This window comes from Anser anser (assembly GCF_964211835.1).
Source record: "Anser anser genome assembly, chromosome: 8".
Lineage (NCBI taxonomy): Eukaryota > Metazoa > Chordata > Aves > Anseriformes > Anatidae > Anser > Anser anser.
Window position 1 is genome coordinate 2833305 of NC_139728.1, and position 13073 is coordinate 2846377.

At 33.3% G+C, this 13073-nt stretch overlaps 1 protein-coding gene across 2 annotated transcripts in view; it reads left to right on the top strand.

Annotated features, from left to right (window-relative positions):
* AGL (amylo-alpha-1,6-glucosidase and 4-alpha-glucanotransferase) overlaps nt 1-12673 on the top strand; it is a 35932-nt gene extending 23259 nt beyond the window's left edge. For both annotated transcript variants that reach the window (XM_083846308.1, XM_083846307.1), the window contains exons 24-34: nt 86-261; nt 2099-2201; nt 3446-3671; nt 4145-4256; nt 4608-4743; nt 6375-6487; nt 7222-7433; nt 8036-8133; nt 8696-8783; nt 8872-9005; nt 9934-12673. In XM_083846308.1, coding sequence (XP_083702434.1) covers nt 86-261; nt 2099-2201; nt 3446-3671; nt 4145-4256; nt 4608-4743; nt 6375-6487; nt 7222-7433; nt 8036-8133; nt 8696-8783; nt 8872-9005; nt 9934-10051 — 1516 coding nt within the window. In that variant the 3' untranslated portion in view covers nt 10052-12673. The remainder of the gene's footprint in view (nt 1-85; nt 262-2098; nt 2202-3445; nt 3672-4144; nt 4257-4607; nt 4744-6374; nt 6488-7221; nt 7434-8035; nt 8134-8695; nt 8784-8871; nt 9006-9933) is intronic.
* Nucleotides 12674-13073: the final 400 nt, after the last annotated feature.

Consider the following 13073-nt stretch of genomic DNA (forward strand, 5'->3'; position numbering starts at 1 on the left):
AAAATGGTACACTTCATAGACTGCTATTGCTGAATGCAAAGGGGTAATTTTTTTTTTTTTTTTTTTTAATTATGTTGAATTACAGCTTTGTGCAGAACGGATCAACATTTGTTAAACACCTTTCCTTGGGCTCAGTCCAGATGTGTGGGATAGGAAAATACTCATGTTTGCCCGATCTGTCTCCTTCCTTACATGATGTTCCCTATAGACTGAATGAGATTACAAATGAGAAAGAACAGTGTTGTGTTTCTTTGGCAGCTGGTAAGTGAAGACAACATTAAAAAAAAACAACTCACAAAACAGTTAAATTGCTTTGAAAAACTATTAAAGTTTTCTCCACTATGCTTGGGATCTAAATGTCAGCATCCATGTGTAAAATGTAGGTAGCTTTTTTGTTCACTTCTCCACTGTGTTTTAACTTCTGTTTAAGATAAAGGTTTGACTGTTTAAAAATATGGCAGTTTCATCTAGCAGTGCTTTTGGGAACAACCATTTTGGTTTTGCTCTTGGAAAAAAAGCTTGTAAATATTTTATTTAGAGACATTTTTAACTATATCCAATTTTACCCTGCATGGAGATCTACAAGTATATTCTATTTCTTTCCAAAAGAAATAAGATAAATATATACTTCCCATAATAGGTTTTAGTTTGTTTTTAAATGTGAATTTTAGAAGTGAATTGTAATGGAGTCTAAGTGTGTATTTATTGTTTACAAGTTTTCAGAAAAATGTAAGAACCATTAGTGGACCAGAAGAACCTCTGGTCTGGACATGTCCCTGAAAGGGGCAACAATAGCTGCTTAGGAAAGAACATAAACACAGTCAGCAAACAGTATTTATTCCTCCAAATGTTCTGCCAGCATCTGGCAATCTTTGAACTTGGCACTTTCCTACATCGAAAGTATTATCTTCTGTGTTTAGTGACTTAGAATGGATTTATTTTTCCCTAAGTTGGTCCATTCCTTTTTTTGAAACTATAGAAACCTTTAGCATCTACAGGTTCTATGGCCTCTGTCTGTCTGTCTTTTTTTTTTTTTTTTTTCCCTTTTTTCTGCTGTCTGTCCTTCTCTCATGGAATTTTACTGCTTTTAGTTTCTGGTTTCTTGTAACATTCCATTTGCCTGTTTTAGTGTTGCCTAGAAGCACAGACAAGCACTGTTCCCTTAATTTAGTCATAAAGATTAATTATACGAAAGGGCTTCATTTTAAATATTCCCTTCACATAGTTGAGTCTGTGAAATTTTTAACTCTTGAATAGATTGTCATTCTCAAGTTGCTTATTGCCATATTCTATAAAATTAGAGAGGTATGGGCGTCATATCTGAGCATTAGCAAATGCTTTGACTAAGTAAGTAATAGAAGCTACAATTTAGTTCAAGCAAGCATGCACAACAGACTATTGTTTTGAGCCTTTATTACGGAATTTTTTGTTCGTTAGACTGGAAAGATAATAAATAGAAGAAAAGACAAGAATGGATTTTACTGTTGTAATTATTAAGAATGAGTCTTGCTGTTAAAGCATAAAATTGCGTGTCATAATGTCTGCAGTAAGATGTAGCTCTGTAAGCTGCTAGAAAAGAGAAGTGGGATTCCTTTTTTAGTGGCTAAGAGTATTATAAGGCTGAAGAAATTCATAGCTCTCCAGTCATTCCTTTTATGATACTGAGATAGCATGGCTTTCATACATAAACTCTTGCAAGCAAAGCATTATATATATTGTCATACTTCTGGCTTTTTGTTTGTTCCTTTTCTTTCTGTGTTGTGTTTTTTTTGGGGGGGGGGAGGAGGGAGGGAGAGCGGTAGGAGTTATGAGTTTTTTTTTTTTACTATTATTAAAGGGTGATGTGGTTACATTACAAAGTGCCTTAATCAAAAAAAAATTAAAAGTGAAAAACATGACTGTTACTGACACGCGTAGTCTGTTGCATGATTTAGAAATTCGAGAAGTTAATTGTTCTAAAATGAGTTTTTATTTCAGGAAAAAAAAGATAATTAAGCATGCAAATATGTTTTTACTTCTGTTTAGTTTGTACATACATTTGTGCTTGGAGATTTCTGCCATATCAATAAATGAATTCATCAATGACATTTCTTTTTAGGTTTACCTCACTTTTCTTCAGGAATTTTTCGCTCTTGGGGAAGGGATACCTTTATTGCACTGAGAGGTCTAATGTTAGTTACAGGGCGTTATCTAGAAGCAAGGTAAGAGTTGACTGATTCTTAGTTCTTAGTATTGCTTGAAGTAGTTTTTCAGATAGTTAGGAAAAAGGCATGCTCTTGCTCTTAAAACCTGGAAGAACATGCAACCTGTTAGAAATAGTTGAGGTACAATATAAAACTTTAACGGTCCTAGATGGATTTGTGAGTTCTTTTTACATGGAATGAAAAATACTCCTTATATCGCTTTTGTTTTCTTAACATTGATAGGATATTCCAGTTCTGTATAGATAAGGGAGTTTTACCCCATGTAACACTACTGCTTGTCCTTAAACAAAGTGATTATTTTAAGTATACTTCTGTCATTGTTACTGAGCAATAATTTGAAAATTATTTATTTAAGAACTTGAAGTAGCAAGGGATTTCTGTTTTGATCAGAAAGGTATGAAGGTCTATCATGATTTTTTGGTGACTGCTAATATTACTCTATTAATACTAGAAATCAGCTAACTGTGGATTGTTACAATCTGATATCTGTCTATGATATGCTAATGTTTAGTCTGATAAATGAGTCAGATATAAGCCAGACTTACTGAGCTGGTGTAGCTTTCCACAAGACACGAACATAAAAGTTAGTTTGTTTAAATTAGCATTTTTTTATGCATTTGTATATTTGGCCAGCTAACTTGCTACCTTACTCATACAGTAATATCTGCGGTCTACTAGTATGTTTATATTCCCTTTTAAAACGAGTTGGAGTCCATGTTTTCTGCAAGGTATGTGCAAAGGTTCTCAAATGAAAATTCTCAACATCTCAGTTGCTGGCACCTCTCTGTATTTTAACAGAAAATCGTCATCTGCTCCTGCCCTCCCTCCCCGTCCACCCCCATCAGAAAGGATACAAGAAACATCAGTAAAAACCTTTCCTCTGACCTCAGTGGGATTTGGGTTTAGGGTCAATATCACAACGTATGAAAAATGAAATTGCCTTTACTGTATTAGCAATGTTGTATGTTTCATAAAAACAAACGTATGTAAATTTATTCATATTGAGGTATTTGTAGAATAATAGATGAATTTTTATTGTAAAAGAAGTTTTTGTGCTAGTGCAGAATTTAAGTGAAGTCATGCCAAAATCTTGCTGTTGGAAACTACAAATCTGTATTTAAGATCCTATTTTTCTCTTTGACTTACTTTGCTATTTAGATAAACCTATACATTTTGTAATTAATATTTGGCTAAATAATTGCCTGAAACTAACTTAATCAAGACTGTTTTATTTGTTCTAGAAACATAATTTTAGCATTTGGTGGGACTTTAAGACATGGTCTCATTCCCAACCTGCTCGGCCAGGGGACACATGCCAGATACAACTGTCGTGATGCTGTATGGTGGTGGCTTCAGTGTATCCAGGACTACTGTAAAATTGTTCCAAATGGATTAGACATTCTCAGATGTCCTGTTTCTAGGATGTACCCAAGAGATGACTCTTCTCCTCAACCTGCAGGCAGTGTGGTAAAGATGACTTCTGATTTACAAGTCTTGAACACAGCTATAGTTTTTAATGACAGGATGCAATTTTTCTGTCTACAGGAACCAGGCACTATTTGTTTTTCTATGGTGAAAGATGATTACAGTGCAAGAACTACATATTTCAGGCACTTCTTATTACATCTGCATTACTTGATTAGAAAAGTGTGGGGTGGAACTGGGGATGAAGAAAGAAAAAATCCATCAGCTTTACTTCTAAATTTGTCTTTGCTTTCAGTCTTGAAAAAATGTTTATATTAATAATTGTATAAAACTAAAAAAAAAAATATAAAATGTGTCCCATTGATAAAGACGCTATTGAAAATGCTAGATGCTTTTCTTTCGAATTCTAATAAACTAGAGGCTAAGAATTGCTACTATTGGCATAGTAGATAGAGCCTTTCTAGTACTTTTTTATTTTGCCTTTCTCATATCACCCAAACATGCAATCAATCTAGGATCAGCCACTTTATGAAGTAATACAGGAAGCAATGCAACGACATATGGAAGGCATAAATTTCCGAGAAAGGAATGCCGGTCCACAGATAGATCAAAACATGAGAGATGAAGGTAACAAAAATATAACATACTTGCTATGCAATTCAAAAGATGAAGATTACATTCTTTTCCTCAATTTATTAAGTTTATTTTTTCAAACAGTGTTTAATGCTATTAAAACTGTATTACTTAAGATAAATTTAATGTTTTAAGAGTGCTTGTTTACTTTCAGCAACTGTTCATATGTTGTGGTGCAATTTGTCTTTGAAAGTTCACTCAAAAAGTATAGCTGCCTTCAGAAACCCACTTCAGATCTCTTGTGTGGAGGTTTTTCATTTATTTAGGATGTTTGGGCTCAGCACGCATTTGGGGTTTTGTGCTGGTTAACATACAGACTTCGTACATGATATTCTTGCTTGGCAGGTTTTAATGTAACAGCGGGTGTTGACCATGAAACTGGCTTTGTCTTCGGAGGGAACCGTTTCAATTGTGGCACCTGGATGGATAAAATGGGGGAGAGTGACAGAGCTCGCAACAGAGGAATTCCTGCTACTCCGAGGTACAAAATCTAACCTTTGTGGGGGGCTGATTTTTTTTCAGCTGAAATTCTTCTCCAGAATTATGCCTTCTGTTAACACATCTGAGAGGTGCTCTCAGTGTTCTATATGTTTCTAACTTCTGTTTGACGGCTAAAGTACTAATTGTGTTTTTAATTTGTGCTCATTTAGAGAAAAGAGGTTTATTTTAGCAGGGGAAGACCTCATCTTCATGGACTTCGGTCCATGCCAGGAGCGAAAGTTTTAAATTCAAGTAGTAAAACATAACAGGAAAAATTGGATACTTGCAATACTAGATTACTGGAAAAAATGTTATTTAGACTGATTATGAATAACTTTTTTATTATAAAAGAGATTAAAATCACACCATTATCAATAAGTATTTCTTATTTAGAATTCGAAAATATTTGCAACATCTAAGCTTAAAGTAAAAATAAAACATTTTTAAAATTAGCTCTTTTCTTGCAAACCTACAGCACTAGGGTATTCTTTAGTGAAATAAACCATTTGATTTTCATGCTTGATGCTGAAGGCAAAGTTCTATATAAGACAAGGAGAAATACTGTGGCAGTGTGGTATGCTTCTGCAACAAATTACAAACCTAGCCAGTCTGATTTAAAGCAGGCCAGAAAATGAGATACAATGACAGGCTAAGTGTCCTGTGCAGGAGTCTCCCAGTTTTTGGTTGGTTGTTGTTTGTTTGAGTTTTTCTTGTGCGATTGTAAATTTTCATCTTAGATTACAAACAGTAAAATATAATTGTCTTATTTCATAAAGGAGATAATATGTCAGGTTTCCTCAAGGAAACAGTTCTGTGGAGTGACAGTATTGTAGAAAAAGCATAAGCTCTTATGGCAATCTTAGCAAACTATCAGTATATCTCTAATGCATGCCTTTGTTTACTAATAAATCACAGAATCACAGAAGCTTTTGGCAAGCTAATTTCTTTTCAACTTTCCAGTATCACCTAGGATTTGTGTTCTGTTTCATTTGATTAATTCATGTCTTCCATGCAAGGATCTACTTTGTTAATTTTCACAGACCAATTTTCAGCATTCAGATCTTGTACAGACTGTGGCTGTAATAAGTGGTGTTGCATTTAAATGATTTTTTATTTTTCCATTTGGATGATAGTATTGGACATCTTGTTTGTCTTCCTGAATTGTGTTTTGTTTGTTTGTTTTGTTTTTCACTTTTTACTTTCTTCACTAAATTTGTATTCAAAGCTAATAGCAGAGTTATGAAATTGAGTGATGTTGCTATGAATGACTGGTGACTATTTACTAAAAAAAGTCAGTTTAAGTTTTCAGATTCTTGGCCTTCTTAATAACAGTGAGGAAAAAGTAATTTAAAAAACACGTATGTTGGAAATAATATTCTTGTATACTGGAAAATGTCTGGAGAAGACGATGAGAATGTATGTGGCAATATTTGATAGCCATGGCACACAGTTTTGAGGCAAAATATTAACTTTAAAAAAAAATCAGGTATGATGTGGGCTGCAACACAAAATAGGAAAACTTAGGTATCTGAATAATCTGTCCTTAAAGTTCAATAAGTAACTGAAAACAATCTGTATCCTTAATGACCTTCTTAAAGTAATTTTTGGACTTATTTACCATTATTATTTTAGAGATGGCTCTGCTGTGGAAATTGTTGGCTTGTGCAAGTCGACTGTTCGCTGGCTGCTGGATTTATCTAGGAAAAATGAGTTTCCATTCCATGGAGTCACCATAAAAAGACATGGTAAAGACACACATATCTCATAATTTTATGATTGGAATATAAATATAACTGAAATGAGCTGGTGGCAGTGTAACATCAGGGATGAATATCAAAACTATTCAAGAAGGTTTAGGAGGAAAAATGGAAAAACTTGGGAAAGAATCTAGTTTAGGTAAAATCTTTAGTTACTGCAAAAGTTTATTACAATCAAAGTTCTCTGGTCAACCTGTCAAATACTTTATTCTGTATAATAGGGAGTGGATTTCAAAGGAACTTTGGAGCCTAAATCCAATTTCTCATAATTATATCACTGATATCCATTTATCACAATGAAACACATCATTCATTACATGACACAAGATACATCTGTTTTTATCCTGTGTTGTAAATATTGGCAACTTACCTAAGTATCTTTAGATGCAAGAGATGGCATGTTAACACGCTGAAAAACGTTGATTAAAAATTTTAGACTTATTCAATTAGTTAGTTACCATAGATCATAGTATCTCATACTGTTTACTCTTAGCTAATTACAGCAAATGAGAAAATTTGTCTTGTAAAAAGTTGTGCAGGTGTTGGTGATCTGCAGTATAATTCAACTTCTAAATAATACCCTTTTTGCAATGCTTCAATGACCTTTGTGGTAGGAATATCATAAGTAATACTGTAATAAAAAGAACTAGGCATAAGCACACTTCTGTTGTTACCACTATGGCGGTTTTCAGAAAATAAAATCCACGTGTAATATCTTTCAGGAAAGGAGGAAACTATCACATATGATGAATGGGATAGAAAAATTCAAGCACACTTTGAAAGGCTCTTCTTTGTCTCTGAGAATCCAGCAGATCCAAATGAAAAACATCCAAATCTTGTTCACAAACGTGGAATTTATAAAGACAGCTATGGAGCTTCAAGTCCATGGTGTGATTACCAACTCAGACCAAATTTTACAATAGCAATGGTTGTGGTAAGTGAGGTATATGAGGGGGAAGAATTTTTGCTTAAAACTATTTTATTTATTATTGAATTTAACTTGCCTTATAAGGTCTGTCTGCATGGCGTTATATCAGGAATATGTATTGCTTAGGATAAAGTTTCAAAGCTTGCTTTATTTTCCTTGCTTTTAATATTGATCTGTCTTAAAATATCCACTAAAAGTATATCCTTTACAGAACTTAGCTATATGAAATGGCTGTCCAAATTTATCACTGGGGGATAAATTTGCAGTGTTCACTGTCTTCAAAGTGTTTGTGGGTTTTTGTTTGTTTTTTAGGTTAGGATGAGGAGGGGGGAGTCCCCTCAAATTAGCTGAAAAGCATGGGGTTGTTTATTTTCATTGTAAAGAACTTCAGTAATAGTCTTTTCCAAGTGTATTTAAAATAAATAAAGCCCAAAGCAGTGAAATAGCTTTTGTCATCTTGCTTACTCTGACTTCTAGGTTCCGTAAGAGTAGCTGTATTTTAATTCAGTAATATGATAGCTAGGGCTTTTGTGGTCTTCTACATTCATATACATAGTCCTGTGTGTGTACATGTGCAGAGTTTACTGAGTAAATTGTTATTTTACTAGGCGCCTGAATTGTTCACACCTGAGAGAGCTTGGAAAGCTCTGCAGATAGCAGAGGAAAAACTACTTGGTCCATTAGGCATGAAAACTTTAGACCCAGAGTAAGTATAGTAGAGATAAGAATAAGTGTTAAAACATGCCAGTATGGATTATTTAATGGATGGGTGTAATGTTTCCTTTGTTAAAATCCTCACGTATACCTGTAAAATAAGGCTGCAATAAATGCTTCAGGAGCAAGTATTTTACTGTTCTAAAAGTCCATGCAGTTGCTTTTATTTATGTAGACAAGTGGCAGGTGGTTTTGGATGCCACATAGCAGGCAAGTCAAATACGCTATCATAAGAGATCAAAGTTGCATTGTAATGTTTACTTATGTAGGATACAGCGTAAGCATACGGTGTATGCATTGCAGTTTGAATAAAAACATAAGGGCAAAATTATGAATATAAGTCATTCCAAGATTTTAACTGTTTTCCCACTAGTTTAAACAGTATTTGGAATTCCATTGTCATGTAAAAGCAGAACCTGATGGAGACTTGCCTGACCTAACCACCATCAAATGTAAATGCTATGACAAATTTTTTGTTCATTTCTGCATTCTAATTTATGCCTTATTTTAGTTAATGCTTTGTTTACGTAATTTCTTTTTTTTTTTTCTTGCAGTGATATGGTGTACTGTGGAGTATATGATAATGCTCTTGACAATGACAACTATAATGTAGCCAGAGGTTTTAATTATCACCAAGGACCTGTAAGAGCCAGTTTATTCTACTTCAGAATAAGTGCTGACAATTTTTCAAAATGACAGCTATAATCCTCTCTTATCTTCCTTTTCTTAGGAATGGCTGTGGCCAATTGGATATTTTCTTCGTGCCAAATTGTACTTCTCAAAGCTAATTGGTCCACAGATATATGCAAAAACTGTAGTTATGATAAAGAATGTGCTTTCTCGCCACTACGTTCACCTTGAAAGGTAATACAGCAGCTAACATAGGTTCAAAATATACAGTAACTAGTGGTATCCACTATCCAATTGCATATAAAAGTATATAATATTATCATATGATATAGAAGTCTATGATATAAATCACATCTATAATGTCTCAAGTCTATAATATAAATAACACCTGTTTTCTACATACAAAGTTCAGTGCAGATTCTATTGCAGATCTCGAGTCAGGTTTCAAGGACAGCTGAGATCTCGTGCTGTTTATAGATTTTTAGAATTACTAATTACTTACCTATGTAAAGACTGGGGAAAATAAATTTTGTGTAAAAACTAGGAATCTAATTTTGTACAAAAAACGAATTTCAGCAAAAAATAGTGAGTGTATTTGGTTTTTTAAAAAAACAACCAAAGTATTTATAAACAGCCTGCAAAACAAAATAATTACAGGGCTAGTAGTGACAGAATAAAAATGTGGCAGATAAGTTTATGCAATATATTGTTACGGTTTGTACATGTTATAAGTGAAAAAATTAGGCTGACTGTTTCAGAATTTTAAGACAATTTATTGTATTCTAAGACAAAGGAACTCACTTTATGGCCCTCAAATAGCATCCAGTTATCTCAAAGTTCACTTACTTTTTTCAAGTTGCAAAACTGCCTGAATGGGAAATAGGAGAATTATTCCGGTACTATAAGTTCAGGTATTATTAGTAAAAGAGAATCTACTTTGAAGGAGAGGCATCCCCCAAAAAAGTACAATTTCCAGTTGCAGATAAAATAATTGAATCCAATCTTAGTTATTAAATAACATATTGTGACTATAGGAAAAGAGGCCTTTAGTCATGGTTTTTAGTTTCATACTGAGATAATCTCCTCAAAGTTTTATAATGAAATATTCTTTTAATTTCAATGTATAATCTAACAAGAATGCTCTTTGTTTTTCCTTTATCAGATCATCCTGGAAAGGGCTTCCAGAACTGACCAATGAAAATGGACAATATTGCCCTTTCAGCTGTGAAACTCAGGCCTGGTCAATTGGTGTTATCCTTGAAATCCTTTATGATTTGTGAAAGCTTTTGATTGATGTGGTGAAACTTCTGGGTCTTCTCATTATTGGGCATAAATGAACACTTGGCTTATACTGCAACAGAAACGTCCTGCTCTGCACAATCACTTTAACTGCATCCTGACTTTCAAAAATGCTGAAAGAGAGCAGATCCTATGCTGAATAACTGTGTGGGGCTTGTTTTTCTTTTGAAAAGCAGGCCAAGAAAATAAAATAAAGTTGCAGTGCACATGTAATGTAGAAACTTTTAGTAAGGAGCATTTTTAAGAATATGCACAAATTTATTTTAGGTAGCTTTGAAATTTAGACATCTCAAGTCAAAATCATATGTTCTTTACTGAGCTAAACATATGAAGAACAGCTCTCATGTTTTTTGTTTGTTTTTTTTTGTTTTTTTTTTCATTTGTCTCTTTAAGAATAAATGGTTATTTGCAAATGCATGCTTAAAGAGTAGTAGACTAACATACAGCAACATACGCTAATAAAAGCAGAGTACTTTGTCTTGAACTGTATTGGGAGGGGGAGCTGTATGTGTTCAATTGAACACTCCATTAAGTAAACACAGAAATAAGTTTACAAAACATGTAAACCTTTGAAGTTACATTTAATATTTTCAAAAACATTTAACTACTCTTTAGAGTTAATTCTTGAGCAATGATGAGACAATATCCCAAGCTAATCCATTTATAAATTTATTTAAATACTGTGAGTCTTGCAGCAAACTTATTTATTCATTTAAATGTGATTTTTTTCACTATGAGAAATTCATAAGAAACATGCATATGCATAAAATGGACTGCCTATATGTTAAGGGAGCCCCTGTATCTTTGGTTATAGAAAATACATGGTCACTTCAGGCCTTTATTCTTAGTAAAATCCTGGCTTTGTCAAAGCAAATGGAAACAATATCAGTAGGAAAAGAAATTAACCTACCACTGGTGAAAATGGGGTTTTGAAGACTTTTGAAATTACACCAGTAGGAATAAGCAGGCTACCTCTATGTGTAGTTCTTTGGGAACAGCATCCAGTGAACAAAATGCAAAATACAGATGTTCTTTAATATATAGATACCTGTATGCCCTTACTGACCTCTGTTTAGCGTTCCCAAACTGAAGGTGTTTGGCAGAAGTGCAGTTGTAATTCCCAGCTCTCTATTCACGTGGGTTTTCCATCTTAGTGGTAAAACAGGTAGAATAAATAGGTAGAAGGTGATGCTGACAGCTTCCTGCATCACAAGGGGGAAAAGCAAAACCGACGGTGCATTTCTTAATGTCAAACAATATACTGAAAATGAAATATATGCATGATGAAATTATAACACACTAGTAACACATAGGTCAATATTTTATTGTACCAGTATTTTAAAGTTTTCTTACCCTTTTCTTAAAGTCTGAAGTGTAGTGCAACTGTGCTGACTTTTTCAGGGAGATATTACAGATGTATTTAAGGGCAAGTGAATAGAAGACAGATAAATTGTAAGAAGTGGCTATACTTGCACTATTTATTTGAAAGGTTAATAATCTTATGTAGATCAACTCCCTTGCTAAAGTGTTCAGTACTTAAAAGTTCCAATTAAGGATGGAGTATATTGTACCTCAAGTTTTGAACTGCTGCAATATGTGGTTTAGGTGATTTACTTTCTCGACATAATGTATGAGAGGTGTCATTTGATCAAAAATTTTACTGAAATGTCAGCAACAGATTATGAAAAATATTTATATGCCTCTTGCACATTAAAAAAAAATAGTGAATTTCCAAATTTCTTGATAATGATATTGAGGTTTATGTCCTACTGTGTCACTAGCATTTACTGTTTTCCTAGATAATTATTTCTTGTTTATTATTTCAGCATATGTTATAGCTCCTATGGAAAGCAGGAACAATATAGCAGAACAAATTGTTCTTATTTGGTGAAAATACTTTGAAATTGGAAGTGGATCTTAAGAGTTGTGACAGGAAAAGATTTCCAAAAGATGTCAAATTATAGACATAGGCAATAACACTCTTTGTATAGGGGGAAGATGGCAGAAATTATTCATCAAATTATTCCTACATTATTACAGGTAACTTTTCACTGTTTTGCAAACTGCACTGCTGACAGTGTGATTGTCACTGCTAGTTTATTTTTCTAATTTAATAGCAGTATTTTAAAAGATAAAATCACCTCTGTACACAAATACATATGATGGAGTTTATGCTTGTTTATGATGATGCTTTTGCACTGATTAGTTAAGTATAACTTTAGTGACAGATAAATGTTTTATATAGGAAAAAATGTGTAGTATTGGTTTATGTACCAAGAAAAGTAAGATGTTAGGCTATGACTAAGCTTTTTTTTTTTTTTCTTTTTTAACAAACCTACTCAACATTTCATCAAACTGGACAGTTTAAAAATGAAGAGGGAAGAAAGCAATGTTAAATCTAAGATTATATGAGCTGGTGTTAGTCTAGATAAACTCTATACTGAAGTGATAATCTCTTAAAAATAGCCAACTGTACTTTTTGAAATGTTGACTGATCTCGAATTGTATTTTTATTCATTAGTACCATTTATATTATACACTCAAGTGTCCAGTAAGGCAAAACTATAAATAAAATTTGTTTTGGAAATAAATTAAAGAACTTGGTAACAACTGTGGCTCCACTATGTTCCAGTTGATGTTTTTTTGATCTGGGGTACTGAGATTTTTTTTTTTCTTCCCAATTGAAAAAATGTTAACTGTTACCAGTACTCTTGTGCAGTTGATAGTACTTGATTTATTCAGAAATGATTAACTTGGGCATTCAAGTAAAATAATGTATCATTCTTGCACTGCATGTTGTAATGTGAAATGGAAAGATTGCAGCAAAATTGAATTTTACACGTCTAGCACAGAAACAATTGAGTTTAGAAAATGTAGTTCTTCATTTCTGAATTGCACTAAATAAAATTACCTATTTCAGCCAAATTAATCTTTTCATGTAGCTGTTTGGAAAAAAAGCTGAACATTAGAGATGCTGATGGTTGCCTTTTTTTTTTTTGTTTT